This window comes from Thamnophis elegans, chromosome 7 (genome assembly GCF_009769535.1).
Source record: "Thamnophis elegans isolate rThaEle1 chromosome 7, rThaEle1.pri, whole genome shotgun sequence".
Taxonomy (NCBI): Eukaryota; Metazoa; Chordata; class Lepidosauria; order Squamata; family Colubridae; genus Thamnophis; species Thamnophis elegans.
Genome location: NC_045547.1, coordinates 13,372,645 through 13,394,675, shown reverse-complemented (window position 1 = coordinate 13,394,675; position 22,031 = coordinate 13,372,645). Strand labels below are relative to the sequence as shown.

The following is a 22,031-nucleotide window of genomic DNA, read 5'->3' as shown; positions in this document are numbered from 1 at the left end:
AACCGCGCCCGACTAAACCGCGTCGCTGATGTCATCAACAGGGCGACAACAGCGCAGAGACAGAAGCACGCTGTAAACCCTAAACCTAAAATTAACCCCTAAACCTAAACCTAACCCCCCTAAACCTAATCCTAAACCTAACCCTAAACCTAACCCTTAACCTAACCCTAAACCTAACCCTAACCCTTAACCTAACCCTAAACCTAACCCTTAACCTAACCCTAACCCTAACCCTAACCCTAAACCTAACCCTAACCCTTAACCTAACCCTAAACCTAACCCTAAACCTAACCCTTACCTTAAGTTGAATCGGCTTGCTTTCAAAGCGTTATTTAAAGCGCCCTTCTTTCTCCGCGCTGGCTGTTGTCGCCCTGTTGATGACGTCAGTAACGCGGTTTAATCGGGCGCGGTTTAGTCGAGCGCAGTTTTGACGGGTCACGCAATTTCCCTCTCCCCCCGCCCCATAAAGAGTTGGGGACCGCTGTTCTAGAGTGCAGGAACCCTCATAGCCAAACTTTACATGCTAGGGACATACTTAACAGTCATTAAAGCAGGACACTAAATAATCCCTAATGGTTAGAACTCTGTAGTAGATGAGGAGACAAACATACCAACAGAAGAGAATATTTGTATCTTGGGGTCGAAATGGGGAATCCTTGCTGATCTCTGAGAGTTGTTTATTTGCAGATGTTTTATTACCCAACTAGGTAGCATCATCAGTGCTTGGCATTGGTTAAAGTAGATCTAATGGGTCTTGTTCAGACCCAAGGTATGAACAAGATCAGTTCAGTTCTTAAGTATGAAGGGAATATTTAAGTTTCCCATAGCCTACCATCTTCCTGGTGCATTGATGCTACAGCGCCTAGAATTTCCTGCTAATTCAGAATTTAAGATCCAACAAGTTTAGAAGACGATAGCTTGAAGACAGCAGGATAAGGTTATGGAACAAAATAAATAAGCAAGCAAATTTGAAAAAAACTAATATATTCTAGCTTCCATGTGTTCAACTGCAGCATTTTGCCCTACCTTGACTTCATCACACTGGAAAAGATGGAGGTCTGCTTTGCTTTGCGATGGCTCTTTGCACACCAGAGCAAGGATGGAGTCATAGTTGCATGAATTCATCACAGCCTGGCAATGCTGTATTGTGTTCAGAGGGAAGTTCTCAAGTTCATTCTGAAATGCATATGGGAGGAAGAAGTGAGACATACAAAATTCTTCAACATGGTTAAAATCCTTTCCCTCGTCTTCCCAATATATTGGTACCTCCAAAATAGCAATAGCACTTAGACTGATATATCGCTTCATAGACTTATATACCGCTTCACAGTGCTTTACAGCCCGCTCTAAGCAGTTTACAGAGTCAGCCTATTGCCCGCAACAATCTGGGCCCTCATTTTACCCACCTCAGAAGGATGGAAAGCTTGAGTCAACCTTGAGTCGGTGAGATATACTATGACTCAAGATATGACAACAGGAAAGAAGCGAGGGAAAAAATAATATAAATCTAGACCAGAAAGATGGATTCTCTGATTTCCCCTCCCCTCACCACTATTTCTGAGAGTATTTCATGAATGAGAATGAGCTTTTGACATTTTTCAAAGAAGAAAACATCAGTGAAATTTTCACGGCTGGAGAATTTCTTCTTCCCTGGCAAAATTGAGAAAAAATGTCCATAAATCCAACTTCTCTGCTCACAAATTGGTTGGATAATTTCCATCCGTTAATGTCTGCCAAGCTCTAATCAAAACTCTGAAAATGTTTTCCATTTCCTCTACACCAGGGGTGTCAAACTCAAAGTCAAGGGGCCGGTTCCGGCCCGCAAGATGCTTAGATCTGGCCCATGGGACCACTCTAGAAACAGCAAAGGACTGGCCTGTGGTGCCTCTGCCAGCAGAAACAGAGCTCGGGAGGGCCAGGTGCAGCCCTCCTAGGCTCCTTTTCAGCCACGATGGCCTCCTACCACCCTCTGCCAGTGAAAACAGAGCTCAGGAGTGTGGGCCCAGAGGGTGGCAGAAGGCCGTCGTGGCTGAAAATAGAGCTTAGGACTCCATTTTTGCTGGCAGAGCAATAGGGCCACCACAGACATCAAGCTGGCCACACCCACCCAAGTCCCCCGAGGTCAAACACAACCCTGATGCGTCCCTCAATGAAATCGAGTTTAGACACCCCTGCTCTAACCTTGCTTAAGATCTTCACCCAACTCTGCCAACACATCAACCTTATTCTTGAGTCTTACCTTGGATTCTAAGTCCACCAGACTGACAGCTTTGTCATCAACTTGAAGAATCATGTCTTGTGTCCAGACCTTGCCTTTGGCATCCAGGAGTTTCAGCTTCCTTATTCCATCATCCACTGTGATCATGGCTTCTTTCCGATCCAGAACAAAAGTGGTCAGGTGCTGACAGGTTGGCAAAAGAGAAGAAGGAGATGTAGGTTTACAAAAGGATCAGCGGAGCAGATACTTAAAACTTTTGGAGAGATTCTTTTTGGAAAAGCAAAACACATTGCTTACAAAATAAAATGGAGAAAGAACCAAACCCCACCCCCCCCAGCTATTTCTATCTATGGATATATCTGATGTGCATAAATAAAATAAGATAAAATAAAAATAATTTAAAAACTCTTACCTCCACATGGTATTGTGTTATCTCTGAAATGCTGCTGATGCTGTCTCGTGCATAATTCTTCCTTTGCTCTGGTTTTTATCAAAAAAAATGTAAAAAGATGATATTAGAATACTACATTTATTTAAAAATATCGATGGATGAAGAGCTGTGATGGCACCAGTTGCTTATCCTTGAATTAAGATTATAAAAATAATAAATATCATTCAATAGGCTTTTAATCTATTGCTTCAAATTTAAATCTCAGACGATGGATTGATTCACCAGCTGACCGTATTTTTCAGACTATAAGACACACCGGTGTATAAGATGCACCAAGATTTCGAAGCGGTAAATAAGAAAAAAAAGTTTCTGTCCTCCCCGGCCCCCAGGAGTACTCTGCATTGCTTCTGGGGGGTAGGGGAAGGCAAAACACCCCCATTTTTGTGAAAAATGGCCCGTTTTTTGTGGGGATGGGGCTTCGGGAGGCCAAAAATGGCTGTATTCAGTGTATAAGATGCACCAACATTCCCACGCTTTTGGGGGGGGGAGGTGCATCTTATGCTCTGAAAAATACGGTAAGCCACAGGATAGTTACTTTACTTTTGGCTTCATAGAGTAAGCAAAATGTGCCATGATGACTTGTAAACTTTTAAAACTTAGCACGTTGGATGAAACCGATAAATTGGGGCTTATTCAAAAAGTCATAATTAAATAAGCCACAGCTTAGCCAGGTGTGTGAACTAGATCGCCGTGGTTACCTGTTAACGTTCCTGATTGTCTTAAAGTGATAAATCAAATCACTGGCTACACTCCACAGACTGTCTGCATATTTCAGTTTGCTTGTCATGGACTAAAGTTGGAGATGTCTACTGTGGCATGCAATCAGTTACATTCATGATGAAGTTCTCCCACTTTAAATTTCACCATGCTATTGCAATATTCCCAATAGAGGTAGTCCTCGACTTACAACCATTCATTTAGTGGCCGTTCAAAGTTACAACAGCACTGGGGAAAAAAAGTGAGCGATGGCCAGTTTTCACATCATCGTTGCAGCATCTCCATGGTCACATGATCAAAATTTGGGCAGCTGGCATGTATTTATGGCAGCTGCACTGTCCCTGGGTCACGCAATCACCATTTATAACCTTTCCAGCCAGATTCTGACAAGCCAAGACAATGGGAGAAGCTAGATTCGCTTAATGTCCATATGCTTCCCTTAGCAACTGCATGATTTGCTTTAACAGCCATAGTTTTTTTTTTAAAAAGTCACAAAATGAGGAGCAACTGATTTAACAACTGCCTCGCTTAGCAATAGGAAGTTTGGGTTCATTTGTTGTTGTAAATCCAGGACGATGTAAAATATTGTTTTGAAGAGGAAATGATAATTAAAACCTATCTGCGAAATTTTCCACCAGATTGTAAAGTATTTTTTCATCTGGTTTCCAGGCACTGCCTGATTAAAGCAGCTTATAATGATATCTTTACATTTAAATTTTTAAATTTAACAGAATTGGAAGGGACTTTGGAGGTCTTCTAGTCCAACCCCCTACTTAGGAAGGAAACACTACACCACTGCTTTGCTTTAGCAGCAAAATCACGCCATCATGCACCTTCAGAAACTCTCTGGACTGCTTCATATACAGAAGCTCTAAAGTGATTTAAAAGGGCCAATTTACCAGATCTTCTCTTGCCAACAGCAAGAGCCAACTGCTCTCCAAATTCAGAGATGGGTAAACTCAACCCTCCCAAGATGCCTGGCTGTGAATCCATCACTGCCTTTTCATAAGCAATGAAAATAGCAGTCTTCACACACACAACACATAACTTGTGAAGAAACACGCCATGTGGGAGGGAGGGGGAAATCAAACAAAAGAGAAGCAAATGACACCACAAGCCAATCACTTTTACTATTTTATTTAATATCACACTTAATCCTGAACCTGAATTAACAAAGCACAGTTGCTGGGCCTGCATAATAAATTATGCCCAAATGAATACAAGCAAAGCATACCTCACTGCTTAATTAATGATTCAATAACAGTAAGAGAGTTGGAAGGGACATTGGAAGTCATCTAGTCCAACCCCCTGCTCACACAGGAGACCTATACTAGGGATTCAAACCGCCGAACTGCCGACCTTCCTGATTGACAAGTTCAGCATCTTAGCCACTGAGCCACCTAGCCAGGATTCACACAGCTTGCCAATAGCATTTCTCTTAACATGCTGAATCACAAACCATCACCCCCTCATTTTAATTCAGTATACTATGAGAAGGAAGCCTTGACATTATGGCCAAGGTTGCAAATTGAAAAGTTTAATGTTTTGCTTGTTACAGTGGGAAAAGAGTTTGGGGCCTGTTTTCATTACCCACTATCCAGGATGAGAAATCTAACCCTACTGCAAACCTATTTTCTATATGTTTTATTTATATATATATAAATAACAACTAGAGAAAAATTTTAAGCAAAGGATACTGCAATATAAATTATATATTCATTGTGTGTATCTGAATATATGTGTATATGTATCTGTACATCTATACTGTGTATGTATATGTATGCACATACACAAACACACACATGTATCTATGTGGATGGATGGATGGATGGATGGATGGATGGATAGTATAAGTATAATCTTTATTGTCATTGCACTTAAATACAATGGAATTGGTTAGCTAGATAACTAGGTAGGTAGGTAGGTAGGTAGGTAGGTAGGTAGGTAGGTAGGTAGGTAGGTAGGTAGATAGATAGATAGATAGATAGATAGATAGATAGATAGATAGATAGATAGATAGATAGATAGATAGATAGATAGATAGATAGATAGAGAGATAACTAGGTATAGACAGACAGACACATGAATCCTTATATATAAAGGGTTTCCCTGTCTAGTCATGTAAAATTTTAGGAGGTGATGCTCTTCATTTCTTAGCCAAGGGAGCCAGAGCTGTCCGAAGACAATTTCCATGGTCTCGTGGCCAGCATGACTATAAGCCAAGGCATATGGAACACTGTTACCTACTCACCGAAGTGGTACCTATTTATCTACTCGTATTTGCATGTTTTTGAACTGCTAGGTGGGAGGGAGCTGAGGCAAGTAATGGGAGCTCACCTCAGTGCACACAGCTCAGGTCTCAAACCTGGAATGTCAGCTTTCCAGCTGACAAGCTCAGCATCTTTAACCACTGAGCCATCGTGCCCCTACTCTGTGTGTCTGTCTGTGTGTGTGTGTGTGTGTGTGTCTGTCTGTCTGTCTGTGTATTATATACATGCACACAGTATGTGTTTGTGTATGCATGAAAGCTCCTACATAAAGCCTTATAGTGAACAGCAGCCACATTTCATTTCATGATCCATAGCTGGTCAAAGTTAATAAACGATTCTTTCATCAGTTGCTATAGCATCAATGCTGCAGGCTTTAATCCTAACCCTTAGTCTGTTATTCCTGATCCATTTATTAAATTTATCACTTCTTTTCACCATGGCACTCATAGCAATTAATAAAAAAACCCAGTCAATAGTGGAGGATACGTTCACGTAGACAAAAGGCAGGGCTTTCCTAGATATTTTCAAATTAAGTTTGCCGTAATCGAAATGGAAAGTACTAAACAATACTCCGAGAAACAATGGATGATGACAGTCCTGTCCTCAGTGTCCTAGATTCCTCTCAGCATATTAGAAGGCAACGACAGGATCCCGTCAACAATTCTATTGACATGTGAATTTTACCACATCCAATATTTTTCACATCTTCATTTTCCTCCTTTAATGCGGGCAAATAATGTGACTGAGGCACATCTTTCTAGGAAATAGGTATCTATTTTCCAAAAACAGCCCAATGAAAATAATTTCATCACAAAAATTGAATATAGAGTTTAAACATCCATTACTAGAGGTGGTATAATCATTTTCTAAAAACAACGCCCTGCCCAACGTTTCTTGAGGAGTAAATATAAGCAGGCAGGCATCAGTTGGTGACAATGAGATACAGGTAATCTTCAACTTACAACTATTCATTTAGCTACTATTCAAAATTAAAAACATATTGGAAAAAACGTGATTTACAACTGGTCGTTGCCGTTACAATCATTGCAGCACCCCCACAGCGACATGATCAAAATTCAGGCGCTTGCAACCAGCATATATTTTTGAGGGTTGCAATGTTCTGGACTTAGTCGATTGCCATTTGTGGCCTTCCCCAGCTAACCAAAAAGAAAAGTCAATGGGAGAAGCCAGATCCACTTAACAACACCCTGGCTCACTGAACAACTGCCTTGAAATTAGCAATCAACATTCAAATGCCAGTTGCAGTTGTAAATCAAGGAATAACTGTATGTAAAGCCAGTTTTCTATTATTCCAGGGCAGTGATGGTTAACCTTTTTGTCGTCGTGTGCCCGAAGCGCTCGTGTACAGCACATGTGAGTGTGCCCACCCCATAACGCAATGCGCACGTGACATCCCCCCGCCCCCTGCACATGCAAATGCGACACCCACCTCCCGCATGCTCCGTTTTGGACCTAGCAGGCCTCCCTGCAGCCGCGTGGGGGCACGCATCCCCCCTGTGCCCCAGTGGTGGGAATTCAAATAATTTACCAACCAGTTCTCTGCCCTAATGTCCAGCTGGGTAGGCGGGGCTCAGGGTCATGTGATCATGTGGGCATGGCCAAATCAATGTCACTCAAGTTGATGGGCACTTCACCTTAGCTGTTACAATGGTAATAAGGATTAACCGGAGGGGCAGTTTCTGTAAGCAGGACAATAAAGATTAGGCTAGAAACAATACCAGAATGTTTACTTCCTGCCTTCCTTAAAGGATTAGCCCTGAAAGTGGGAAAAAACAAAATAAGATTTCTTCCAACAACCGGTTCTCCGAACTGCTTAGAAAGTTACCAACCGGTTCTCCCGAATAGGTGCGAACTGGCTGAATCCCACCATTGCTGTGCCCACTTTTGGGCCTAGTAGGCCTCCTTGTAGCCTTGTGAGACCAAAAACGTGGCACGGGGAGGGCTCAACCCCCCCATCCCTCACATATGTGCATGTGCCCCCCATGCATGCGCATGGGTCTCCCACATGCACCCCACACATGCGGGGCAGAGACCCCAAAATCAGCGGGTTGCCGGGAGGCCCACGTGCATGCGCGGTGCAGCTGAGCTGGGCCAACAGCTCGCGTGCCCGCAGGGAGGCTTACCATCATGGTTCTAGGGAAATTGTGAATAGAAGAGGCAACAGAATTGAACTCAAGAGTGTATGTAAGGTGGACCTTCAGCCTTAACTGGCCAAGACAATCAAATATTGTAATATCAAAGGGTTTCAGATCTGATAGTACAAAAAAAAAAAAAAAAAGTTCTGCTCAAGCCATGCTGGTTACAATGAGAAGGTTAAGCCAGACAAGGACACTGCCATGTTCAGTCAAGTATTTGTGACTATAAATCACAAATCTATAGTGATTGATGTAATGACAAATCTATAGTGATTTATGTCCAGTTTAGTTTTTGTTTGAGAACTATGAATTAAATAAATATGTGCTTTTCAGTTGCATTTTACCTGAATATTGCATTCTTTATTTCATTCGATCAGAAATTATTTTTAAGAGTATTTTTCAACTCAGTTCTTCAGGAGGGCTATGTTGCTGTCTCCCCATATCTTCAATTAGGCATCCCCACCAAAATGGCACTTATGCCAAATGATGCCCACAGGGCCTCCAAATTAAAGCAGCAGATTTCAACTGTCAGGAAATAATTCAGGTCTCCCATGTTTGATGGTAGTCACATTTTCTCGGCAATTTTGTCACACAGCTGACAATATGTTATGAGCTTCCTATATTTTATTGGGGCCTTTTTTGTGAGATCACACCATGGGGCCTGGCGGAAAAAGAGCTGTCAATGTCTGTTTATTTATGTACTTCTTACGTGAGATACAGTATATAAATCCTATGCACATAATATTTATCTTCTCCACTGTGGAGCTTGGGAAAAAAGGTTGCAGGGGTCCAGCTCCTGAGTTTTATGCTACAGCAGTGCTTTTCAAATTGGAAACTTTAAGCTATGTGGAATTCAAGTCCCAGAACTCCCCTGCTGGCTGGGGAATTCTGGGAATTGAAGTCCACGTGCCGTAAGGTTGCTTCCTTTTGAGAAGCACTGTTTCATAATTTAGGACCCTAGACTTCTTTAGCTATAATTCTTATGCTCTTCTCCAGTATGGGTATATGACAGGAGCTCCGAAACGTTTGGGCACCAAGAAGCAGTTCCGTGCAGGGCAGTTTGTCAACAGATCAGAGTGAACGTGGTTTCACGCCTTCCCTGGATCTTGTGTGTGCATGGATGGGGCTTCGCTTGCTTGTCTGGCCCGGTTCCTAGCAGGCCACAGACTGGTGCTGGTCTGAGGCCCTGTAATACGGAATGTGATAGCAACTGTATATTCAGAAGATCACAGAGTCTGATCTGGGCAGAATGCCTACAATTATTATTTTCTGAAAAGTACAGTAAGCCAAGGATTTAGTCCTAAAGGTGCTTCTTCGGGGGGGGGGGGGGAACTGATTAATACAATACAATAGCAGAGTTGGAAGGGACCTTGGAGGTCTTCTAGCCAAGGTGAGCCAAGGTGGCGCAGTGGTTAAATGCAGCACTGCAGGCTGACTGCTAGATCAGCAGTTCAGTGGTTCAAATCTCACCGGCTCAGGGTTGACTCAGCCTTCCATCCTTCCGAGGTGGGTAAAATGAGGACCCGGATTGTTGTTGGGGGCAATATGCTGACTCTGTAAACCGCTCAGAGAGGGCTGAAAGCCCTATGAAGCGGCATATAAGTCTACTGTTATTGCTATTATTGCTATTGCTATTCTAGTCCAACCCCCTGCCTAGGCAGGAAACCCTAAACCGTTCCAGACAAATGGCTATCCAACATCTTCTTAAAGATTTCCAGTGTTGGGGTATTCACAACTTCTAGAGGTAAGCTGTTCCACTGATTTATTGTTCTAACTGTCAGGAAATTTCTCCCCAGTTCTAAGTTGCTTCTCTCCTTGATTAATTTCCACCCATTGCTTCTTGTTCTGCCCTCAAGTGCTTTGGAGAATAGCTTGACTCCCTCTTCTTTGTGGCATCCCCTGAGATATTGCAACACTGCTATCATGTCTCCCCTAGTTCTTCTTTTCATTAAACTAGACTGGACTTTCTTGTTTTTTCTTTTGAAGATGTTTTGCTTCTCATCCAAGAAGCTTCTTCAGCTCTGACAGGATAGTGGGGAATGGAAGGATTTATATTCCTTGCAGAGAGCTGGTCATTTGCATCCTTTTAGAATATAAATCCTTCTATTCCCCACTATCCTGCCAGAGCTGAAGAAGCTTCTTGGATGAGAAGCGAAACGTTTTCAAAAGAAAAAAAAAACATTGTCCAGTTGACTCCTTAAAAAGCACCTTTGGGACAATGATGACTTCGATGACTGAGAATCCCCACAGACATGAAAGATTTAGTATGACCTCCCCCTCCCTATTCATTGATGCTTTACAAGGGCTTCACTATCAATGCCCTTCCATGTCTCGCACATATATTTAGGAAGCTCAAACTTGCCCCATCGGAAAATTCCTCAGTCATTTTGGTGTCTAACAATCCATTATCAAAACATTAGAAGCATTTGATTGGGTCAACATGTTGAAATATTATCATTTGAGTGGACTCCCCCCCCCAAAAAAAGATCCGTACTGAAAATGCGCATGCATAGACGCACATGCGCACATACCCACACATACCCACCCACACAAACAGAGCAACAAAGCCTGTTGTCGTCTGCTACCTTTCTTGGTTTTTTGCTTGGATGACGATCTGAAGAAATAAAACCCCATCTGCTCCCGAGAATTATTATTTTTCAAAAGAAAGGAGGAAAAGAAGGAACATTTAAGATCCGTCCTATCCCCAGTGATTATTTCCATTTGGGAAGATGTCAAGGCAATAGCGTTGACATACAGACTGGCAATGAAAAATTGGGTTGTCACACAAAGCTCTAAAGAACAAAGAAAAGAAAGAAGAGCTTTATTAAATGCAACATGCAGACACAGGCTTTTAATAAGGAACAGTTTGCAGATCAAATGGAAATCAACCTGTTGGCTAAAAACTGTGCAGGCAAGAAAAGCAGGCTCCCACGACGGATTTGACATTTCCTGTTTTATGATTCATTACTTTATTATTCTTTATCTGTCCTTTACAAAATGTTGCTTATTCTGAAAGGGAATGGTGTCACACCTACATACACATACAGTAATATTATTGTCGGTGTTGATCTTGAACCAATCCACCCTACAACTAGAGAAACTTCTTCCTCCTTAAAACCCTACAACTGTCCCCCTTGATATCTGCCTGTAAATCCAATTGTCCAACTACAAGCAAGACTGCTTAGCAGTTTTCTACCAATGTACAAAAGATCCCCAGTTCAGTTCCTTTGTTCCGTTTCTGTCTAGATTTCTGAAGGTAGGGAAATAAAAGGCAGCCTTTGAACTTTCATCTACCGTATTTTTTGGAGTATAAGATGCATTTCTCCCTCAAGAAAGAAGGTAAAAATCTGGGTGCGTCTTATACACTGAATACAGCATTTTTGGTCTCCCGAAATCCCGTCCCCTTTGCAAAAATGGCCGTGCATAGCTTTTAGGAGGCTTCCAGAGTGCTCCTGGGGGCTGGGGAGGGCAAAAATGAGTGAAAAACAGGCTGTTTTTTGCTCATTTTTGCCCCCCTCCCAGCAACACTCTATAAGCCTCCTAAAGGCTATGCATGCCCTATTTTTTGGCAAAAAACGAGCCCGTTTTTGCAAAAAACGGGCCATTTTGGGGAAGTCTGCAGAGTGCAAAAACTTTTTTAAAAAAATTGTCTCTTCAAAATCTTGGTGTGTCTTATACTACAGTACACTGAGGCAAAGTTATGTACTTATAAGAAGTCTTCCAGGATCAATTCAAGCCCTGTTGTTAATTACAAAACCCTATATGGCTTCAGTGTATATCAGATACTCTCTGGCCAAAATTAAATTCATCTGTCTAGTCTCATTCATCTTCAGAAGACCTGCTGAGAATTATCTTCCCATCCAAGAAGTACGTGGGGTGTGGGCTAGATCAGGGGTCTGCAGCCTTAAACGCTCAGAGCCATTTGGACCCGTTTCCCACAGAAAAGAAAAAACCGGAAACCACAAAATCTGGCTGGGTGTGGCCAATTCAATGTCACTCCCACCTAGTCATATGATCCCCCCAGCCATGCCTACCGATTTTGTGGCTCCTGGTATTTTCGTTTTTGTGGGAAATGGGTCTCTCTCTCTCTCTATCTATCTCCTCTCCCTCTCTTCTCTCCCTCTCTCTTCTCTATCTCTTTCTCTCTATGTGTCTCTTCTCTCTGTGTGTCTTCTCTCTCTCACTCTCACTCTCTCTCTCTCTCTCTCTCTCTCTCTCTCTGTGTCACTTCTCTGTGTGTGTATCTTCTCTGTGTGTGTCTTCTGTGTGTGTGTGTGTCTTCTGTGTGTGTGTGTGTCTTCTCTCTCTATCTCTGTATCTTCTCTCTCTATCTCTGTGTCTTCTCTCTCTCTCTTTCTGTCTTCTCTCTCCCTCCCTCTCTCTCGCTGGAGCAGAGGGGCAAAAGAGCCACATGCGGCTCTGGAGCCGCGAGTTGACGACATCAGGCCTACAACCAATTTCGTTGTATTAAAGTACAATGACAATAAAGATTATACTTATACATGGCAAACTACTTTGTGAGGCCCGATGTACCTTCAGATCTAATTAATTGTTGGGTGAACACTCATCTTGTGAAAGGGAGGAGAAAAGAGATTGATTAGTCTATATATGATTTTTATATTTGCTGTACAGGTAATCCTTGATTTACAACCACAATTGGGAACAAAATTTCCACTGCTAAGAAAGGTCGTGATTAAGAGAGCCGCTCCCGATTTTACAATCTTTTTTTTTGCCACGGTTGTTAAGCGAATCACTGCCATTGTTAAATGAATCTTGCCATCGTTAAAAGAGACTCTAGCTTTCCCCAATGATTGCTCATTGGAAGCTGTCTGGGAAGGTCACAAAAATAATCCCAAATATTGACAGTAATAAATACATGTGGTTGCCAAGTTCAGATTTTGAACATGTGACTGTGGAAATAGTTGTAAGTGTGAGGACCGGTCTTAAGCCACTTTTTTCAATGCCGTTGTAACTTCAAACAATAGTAAATGAATGGTTGTAAGTTTAGTACCACCTGTACACAGTGTAGACTCTTTAAAATGGGATGGGTTAAATAGATAAATGAATAGCAATTTAATTTCTAGGGCACACACACACATACAGATGCTATAGAATGCAATGCCTGATGACTCTAAATCAGGGGTGGCAAACTCAAGGCCCGGGGGCTGGATCCAGCCCGCGGGGTACTTATATCTGGCCCACGGGGCTGCCATGGAAACAGTGAAAGACCGGCCCGTGGTGTTTCTGCCACCAAAAACGGGCTCCCGAATCCTGATTTCCCTGGCAGATTGTTGCAGGAGGCCGTGGCAGTCGAAAACAGAGCTCGGGAGCCTGTTTTCATTGGCAGAGCGCTCGGGCCACCACAGGAGTGACGTCAAGCTGGCCATGCCCACCCTGGCCACACCTCCCCTGCCCCCTGAGGTCAAACAGAACCCTGATGTGGCCCTCAATGAAATCGAGTTTGACACCCCTGCTCTAAATCATTTTTCTATAACTTCAGCCCACCTAGCTTAATTAAGACTTTGCATTCATGATCCAATTATAAGCTCAGCATTGGCTAGTGAATCTTACCGTACAAAGCTTTTGCGCTTGTCTTTGAACTCTGATCCTTGTCCCTTGAAGAAAATGTTGGTGATCCATATCCACTGCAAGGCAAGAAAGAGGTCGGATGTTTAGGTGTGCCTTTTTTCTGGAACAGTCAATCAATATACAACCAAGCGAAAATTCAAAGACTAACTGCACTGAGTGCAGATTTCAATAATATAAGGATTTTGGCTTTCATGCTTCCGGTTCATATGGATCAGCTTAGCCAGGGTGAAAAAATACACATAAAGTGTTCTAACCCAGGCTTCCTTAGAAAGCAAGAAGCAAAGACTTGGTCCCGACAAAATCTCTTTTATTTATACAAGTGGGAATTCCTTTAATTCAGTCAGCAAGGCTTTAGCAGTCTTTCAGAGGAATGTTTATCCACACGTACCTTATCTTGTTTACAGCGCTGCCAGGTAACTAGTTTCCAAACACAGGACAAAGCAAAACTTGGCACAGAGTTTCTTGTAATCACAAACAGAACTTTCCAGACCGAATGAACAAATTGTTTCCTGCAAAAGGCTCACTCCCCATTCGTTCCTCTTTCGTTTCCTCTGGGAGGGGCCAATCACCTCCAAAGTGTGGCTTTACTCTTAAGTCGACCCTGCTTTCTTAGTTGTTTTCTGGCAGCACTGTACATGTGCACACTGGGAACAGGCTCCAGCTGTTCCTCTGCTTCACGGCTGTTTAGCTCCCTCTCTGCCTCCGACGCAGAGCCCTTGTCTGAGCTTTCCTCAACTCCCAGGACTGGCCCATGTTTCTCCCCAACCTCCTCACTGTCTTACTTTGCTGCCATCGGTGAGCCACAACTGAAAGTGGTTGCTGAGCAGAAATTCTAAAAACTAGGAATTATATCTCGCCATTCAGCTATTTAAAAGATTTAATTTTTTTTGTGTGCAAATGAATGGGTATGCCTACTCAATCACCAGACAATTTAAGAATCAACTTAACTTCAAAGAGATGGAGTCATAATGTGCCCTAAAACTATGTTACAAGATTACTTTGGATCTGGACCTGGAAAAAAAAACCTAAATAAGGACAGTGAGGTATAATTCCTCTGATATAATCTAAAATAAACTATATTTTCTAAATGGCTCAAAGCCAACTAGGAAGAAGAGTTGGGGAGCAACCAGAAATTCTTAGAGAACACTAAGTTAGGGACAGCCACCTTATATGCTAAATGATTTTTTAGAATTTACATGGCCAGTTTTAGAGCTAGTGGCCTATCTGTCTTCCATTCTGCCTTTGAAAAACATGTATCAGATAACCAGAGAACCTTGAAATGCTCTTTATACAACTTCTTTTCATAGAGCATAGAATCAAGGGGCTGGAAGGAATCTCATCTTCTAGTCCAACCCCATGCTTAAGAAGACCCTATGCCATCCTGGTCAAGTGGTTGTCCAGTCTATTTTTGAAAAGCTCCAGGGATGGAGCATTCACAACTCTGGGAGATGAATTGTTCTATTGGTTAATTGTTCTCACTGTCAGAAAATTTATTCTTACTTCTAGGTTGGATCTCTCTTTAACAAACTTTCACCCATTACTTCTTGTCTTGCCCTCTGATGCTTTGGAGAATAAGTCAATCCCCTCTTCTCTCTGACAGCCCCTCAAGTACTGCATTAGAAGACAATTGTCATGCTCCCTCCTAATCTTTCTTTTTGATAGATTCTTCTTCTTGTGCCATATCCGTCATTGGATGTTGGTGATCCTATTTTTATCAACAGCCGCAGGAAAAAGTGCTGTTGAATTTTGTCCAAACCAATCCCTTAGATTTTGATTTGATAGATTAGACATGCCTAATTCATTCATCATATGATTTGGCCTCCAACAATAGCTTTGCAGATTTTGAACCTATTAATAGAATCACTCCTCAAACACATGATCATGAAAATAGAGACCATGCTTTGTCATTTTTCACATACACAAATAACTGTTTCTGGTTATTCAAGCTAAGATCAAATAAATGTTGTGTGAGTATGCTTCTAAGAGGCTTGGAAATGTGTTTAAGATCAGACAATATGAAGTTCTTCTTTCAAAAACCAATTAATACATACAGATAAACCATAATTACTACAGCAGAATTCTAAAGTTTAGCATGAGCCACCCACATACGCCCATCTGTTCTTGTTTTCTGTGTATAAGGAAAGCTTCTAACAATTATGGCTGTTGTTCAGGGGGAAAAAAATTCAAAAGCCAAGGAGTTTGTAATGTTAAATGCATAGAAACAATATGTGTAATAATCATACACCTGAAGGAAAAAGAACCTCAGCTTTCTTTTTTTATTTTTTATTTGTAAACAACTTTTTCTCTGCTTCATGAAACACACAAATAAATTACATATGGCTTTGGCTTCAACAAATGCCACCAGTCTCATCTGTTCAGATGCCAGAAATCACCAGCTCTCCCCCATTTAATGAAAGGGAGAAAAATAATTCTGTTGTCTAAATAGTAGGAAGTTGCCACCAGCAACTGATATCATATGATGTTATCAATTGCTATCCATCTAAGTGTACATAAACCCGTAAGGGAATTGTTTCTTTTTATCTATCAATCAGAATAGAGCTGGAAGGGACCTTGGAGGTCTTCTAGTCCAACCCCTGCTCAAGCCATATAGCATTTCAGACAGGTGGCTGTCCAGTCTTTTTTTTAAAACCTCCAGTAATGAAGCATCTACAACATCTGAAGGCAAGCTGTTCCACTGGTCAACTGTTCTCTCTGTTAGGAAGCTCCAATTCCAGGTTGATTTCTCCTTGATTAGTTTCCAAACATTGTTTCTTGTCTTTGCCTCCTGATGCTTTGGAAAATAAGTTGACCCCCTCTTTTTTGTAATTTTAGAAGAGGAACTTTTTCTTATTCTGGAGAAAGCATAACCCAGATCCTGGTATAAACTACTGTTTCTCCTCCTGCTTTGAACTCGGCTGCTAGAATTCAAAGCCGCCACCGCAAATGATGATCACTCCCAATCTTATCTGATCCCTCGGCTTCTTGAAAACCACAAAAGACTTAAACAGCTGGGTCACATGACCAAATCTATAGCAGGGACATGAAAAAAAACAGTGGGTCTCTAAGACTTGTCAGATGATTAAAGTAGCCGGGGGCCCATCTGGTATGTATCAGTTGTGTTGTGGCTACAAGAGTCACAATGAACATTCTGAAAATGTTGTTCCTAACAAAGCTGGAGGCCACGAACTGGCAAAGCTGGGTTAAAGCAACAGTGTACCTCTGGATCTGTGATATATTGTGATATCTGCATACAGAGTTTGTGGAATAAAGAAGGAAATATTTGATTAAATATCTGAGATATAGAATAGAGTCGAATGGAATGGAGTGGAGTGGAGTGGAGTGGAGTGGAGTGGAGTGGAGTGGAGTGGAGTGGAGTGGAGTGGAGTAGAGTAGAGTAGAGTAGAGTAGAGTAGAGTAGAGTAGAGTAGAATAGAATAGAATAGAATAGAATAGAATAGAATAGAATAGAATAGAATAGAATAGAATAGAATAGAATTCTTTACTGGCCAAGTGTGATTGGACACACAAGCAATTTGTCTTTGGTGCAGATGCTCTCAGTGTACATAAAGAAAAATAAAATAGAATACGTACATTCATCAAGAATCATAAGATACAACACTTAGTGATAGTCATAGGATAATAATAAGCTATCAAATTGTACTAGGAAACAAATAAAAACAACAGAAATTGAAAGATACAAGCAACATGCTTATAGCATGTGGAACCACACCCCTTCCAGTCTGCTTAAAAACCTTTCTCCACAGAACCGGTCCCTGGTGCCCAAATGTTTGGGGGCTGTGCCCCTAAGCCAACTGGCAGAGCCAGATCTTTAGGCTCTTAAGAAAGGTCAGGAGGGTTGGGGCCTGCTTCTGACATTGGGGGTGGGGGGGGGGCAAGATGTTCCATAGGGCACTGCAACAGCAGAGAAGGCCCTTCTCCTGGACTCTGTTGGTCAGAATGATCATGCCCCCTCTGCTGGCATGAGTGGGATGGGCCAATCCCAAACTGAAAGGGGTCAACAGCATTCTCTCTTCAGCCAAGGCTTCATGGAGCCTTGGCTGAAGAGAGAATTTTCTTGCTTCACTTCAAAAATCAAGTCTTTGTGGGATGTATTTTTTTTAAAATTAAGAATAAAGAAGTGTTTCCTCTCCCTCTCGCCCCAGGTGGGTTGCTGCCAGTTTTACTACTGGTTCGCAACCTGCACACCAGACATGCACTGTGCTCACGTGCACTGTTCAATGTAAATTGTTCAATTTACAGTCACTGCGCAGTCACTGAAATCCAAAATGGCGGTGGCCCAACTGGGAACTGGTTCAGGGGGCGTAGGAGGCCTGGGTCGCTGCCCATTCTGTGACCCAGGCCTGACTTCCACTACCGGTTTGGCTGAACCGGGCCGAACCGGCAGCAACCCACCTCTGCCCCCCACCATTTTATTTTTGCAAAATGCAGGACAGAAGGGATCCAATACTTACTTGACTTGAGAAGGATAATTTCCATATACGTTGGGATGGGTGTTTGAAATATGCCCATTCATTCTGATCACCTCTTCCTCTGTGGGAATAAAAATAGGGAAAGGATGGGAAAATGAGAGATTCGCTTAAGACACTTATGAAAGTCTACAGAATTAGCCAATTATGACTGTGGGAAAACAGAGACCTTTTCAAAATAATGGTTTGCAAGTAATTTTCCACAGTATACACACACAGAGGCATGCATGTAGACACACACACACACACACACACACACAGAGCCAGATAGCATTTATTTAATTATTTTATCTCAAGGAATAACAGTTCCCCCAGCCAAGTGTGTTTGTCAGAGTGGAAAACAATGGTGAACATCAAATCTTCCTGAATTCTCCTTTATTTTACTACCTATTGTTTATTATTAGTTTAGTTTAGTTTAGTTTAATAAGATTTGTATGCCGCCCACTCCCTTGGGACTCTGTGCGGCTTACAGGCAAGTAAAAAGAAACATTTAAAAATAAAAAATACGATTATTAAAATTCCACATCATGCATTCCGTCTAAGTGGAGCTGGATATTGATCAACAGCCCCAGGCCTGCCGGAACAGCCAGGTCTTGGTGGCTTTACGGAAGGCCGGGAGGGTGGTAAGGGTCCGGATCTCTACAGGTAGATCGTTCCAGAGGGCCAGCGCAGCTACAGAGAAGGCCCTCCCCCTTCTGTAGTATTCCCACTACAATCACATTTTTACAACCAGACAACATAGCTGAGTTTACAAAAGTCCTTCCCAGGTACAGGTAATCCTCGGTTTACAACCAGAACTGAGCCCAAAGTTTCTATTCCCAAGTGAGACAATTGTTAAGTGAATTTTGCCCCACATTTTACGACCTTTCTTGCCACCGTTGTTAAGTGAATCTCTGCAGTTGTTAAATTAGCCATAGGGTTCTTAAGTGAATCTGGCTCTCCCACTGAGTTTGTCAGAAGGTCGGAAAAGGGGATCATATAACCCTGGGACACTGCAATAGTCATAAATACGAATCAGTTCCCAAGGGCCCAAATTTTGATCAAGTGACCATAGGGATGCTGCAATGGTCATAAGTGTGAAAAACAGTCATTTCTGCCAGTTCGGTGCATGCACGATTTGCGCACTCGCGTGCATGCGCAGTTGCCTATAAATAGGTCTGCGCATGCGCACTACATTAACAATGTTTTTAAAAGATGTCGCAGAGACTGGGGAACCGGTTCAGGGGCGTGGTGAGCCGGCCGTCCCTACTGGTTCGGCGACCCAGTCACCATTTCCACTACCGGTTCCATCGAACCGGTGCGAACCGATAGGAACCCACCTCTGGTCATAACTCCCTTTTTTCCTGTGTTGCTGTAACTTGAATGATCACTAAATGAATTGTTGTAAGTTATACGTAAGAAGCATCTCTCCGGAAGATCTTTGATTTCATCAAGTTGCTGGACTGAAATTCACTCTCTTAATTAACTGCTAAAGTTGTATACAGTCAAAGCTCATCTACAGGTTATTTATTTTCCTGTACCAAAAAGTCAGGCGTTTTCCATTTTGGCAGAAGCGTTTGTGTGTCTACTAATCATCCTTTGTATTCTGGGAGAATAAAAACCAAACATCGTTGATCGTTCAAGGAGGGTTAAGGAGGACAAACTGAATTTCTATCTTTCCTGGCTTGTTTCCTTTTCTTTCCTGTTCTGAACCTCAGGGGAAGGTTGCCCTAAGACGTTTCGCTTCCTTTCAACTCCAAAAACTGTTTGATATGGGGGGTGAGGATAGCAAACCAAACGGTATATTTATGACCAAACAGCTAATTAAGTGGTCTGTGGCCGTGATGGCAAACCTATGGCACACGTTCCACACAAAGCAGGGGTGGGTTTCAACCAGTTCGCGGCGGTCCCTGCGAACCGGTTGGTCGGCAAACCCGGAAGTAAGTAACTTCCGGGAACGGCGAAGGGCCCACCCGCGCTCCTTACCCGGTTTTGATGAGTTCTGTGCTTCCACGCATGTGCAGGACGCATACAGCGCCTGCGCGATCCTCCAGGAGCAGCTGGAGCAGCGCACAGACGCTAGTACGCATGCGTGCACCGTGCGCGTGCACGTGCGCGCCACACGCGTGCACGAGGATGCCACCGGCCTCGTTCCAACCGAACCGGTTGGAACGGGGCGAGAAACCCACCCCTGACACAAAGCTATACTTGGTGGCACACCAGCCGTCAGCTCTGTTGTGCATGCCAGCCAACTGATTTTTCGCCCTTCCAGAGGGCCAGGGAAGGCTATTTTCACCCTCCCCAGGCTTCAGGAAAGCTTCCGGAGCCTGGGGAGGGGACGTGCGGGCATGCATGGGGGGGGGGACCACGCGCACATGCAAATGTTGGTGGGGAGGGTTAAGTGGGCACACGGGCATGTGCGATAGCATGCACGCGCACAATTTTGGCACGCTGTAAGAAAAAGGTTCACCATCACTGGTCTATAGCATACCCCAAGGTCAATGTTACAGCACCTCAGCTTATATTGCTTGTGGAGACTGCCTCACTCTGCCTCGGGGTTTCTCAACATTGGCAGCTTTAAGCTGTCTGGACTTCCATTCCCAGAATTCCCCCAGGCACAGAATTCCCCACATCTTAGCTTGGTTAATAATAGGGTTTTGGTCCTGAGCTTGAGAAGAAGCTACTCGAGAAATATTTATTCCAGGAGGATCTGTCCATCTGCTCAACAGCTAAGAGTCTCCATATTAATTTTAACAAGATGGATTAATCCGTTGGTTTTAGTTCTGTTTCTGGCTGATGCCTTAACTCCTGATTTTACTGCTGTTCCTTTATATAAAAGAGCTCAGCCATCAAATTTATTCACAGTGCTACACTAATTTACGTTATGATGTAAATAATAAACTGCCCAGAGTCCCTGGGAGTTGGGCAGCCTATAAATTTAATAAATAAATAATAAGGGCCCTCCTTGTGTGCCAACGAAGATGAAAAATTGCCACCGTTTAAAAAAAAAAAAAAGCAATGAGCAAAAACAACTGTCACATAGATTTTTTATTTTCTGTGAGTAAATCAGGGGAAGCAGCCTGGGAGATATGACAGGATCCCCTCAGGAATAACTAAGTCTTTAAAGTCTTGTTAGCTGTGTGTGGCCCATAGGAACTGTTAAAAATTTATAAATACTGATCTATCAGTCCTGTTAGTTTAATATTGTCTACTGTGCTTAGCAGAGATCCCTGAGGAATTTGACAAAAAATCCTTTACATTGTTCTTAATACCCAGCGACGTTTCAATGTCATGGCACTTCAAATATGAGTAACTGTATATAGTATATAAACTAAAACAGGGTGAATTCACATATCAGGTTTAAAAACAAACAAACACGATGGCTTAATCTATCACATGAAGGAGATCATTATCTTTTTCACTAAACAAACCAGTTTGGGGCTTAAGACCTGCTCGTATTCGAAGGGTCAACTTATTCAATACCACCTATTTTCCTTTTAATTAATATTTTAAACATCATGTAATTTAAAAAACAACAATTAGCTTTCATGAATGCTTGCAGAAGAGCGAAATGATAGAAATCAAAACGACCCTCACTCAGTCAAAAACCTTGGAGTACTCAACTCAAACAATCTAAGCCCCAGAGCTCACTGTAGCAGCATTGCCAAAAAGGCATTAAGAGTTGTTAACCTAATTTTGCGAAGCTTCTTCTCCGGTAATATTGCACTGCTAACAAGGGCATACAAAACCTTTGCCAGACCAATGCTCGAATACAGCTCGTCTGCCTGGAATCCACAGTGTTTATTGGACATTAATACAATTGAGTGGGTCCAGAAGTATTTCATGAGAAGAGTCCTCCACTCCTCTGCTCACAATAGAATCCCTTATGCCACCAGGCTCAAAATTTTGGGCTTGGACAACCTGGAACTACACTGCCTATGGTCTGACCTAAGCATAGTACACAAAATTGTCTGCTACAATGTCCCACCTGTCAATGACTACTTCAGCTTCAACCTCAATAATACATGGGCAAACAATAGATACAAACTCAAGGTAAATCACTCCAAATTCGATTGCAGAAAATACGACTTCAGCAACAGAGTGGTCAACGCCTGGAATGCTCTACCTGACTCCGTTGTTACAGCTTCAAACCCCCACAGCTTC

At 42.6% G+C, this 22,031-nt stretch overlaps 1 protein-coding gene across 1 annotated transcript in view; it reads right to left on the bottom strand.

Moving 5' to 3' along the window:
• Positions 1 to 22,031, bottom strand: part of EPS8 (epidermal growth factor receptor pathway substrate 8) — a 182,974-nt gene that overhangs the window by 71,126 nt on the left and 89,817 nt on the right. The window contains 5 exon segments of the mRNA XM_032220802.1: positions 1,027 to 1,176; positions 2,240 to 2,401; positions 2,631 to 2,698; positions 13,384 to 13,457; positions 17,874 to 17,952. Coding sequence (XP_032076693.1) covers positions 1,027 to 1,176; positions 2,240 to 2,401; positions 2,631 to 2,698; positions 13,384 to 13,457; positions 17,874 to 17,935 — 516 coding nt within the window. The 5' untranslated portion in view covers positions 17,936 to 17,952.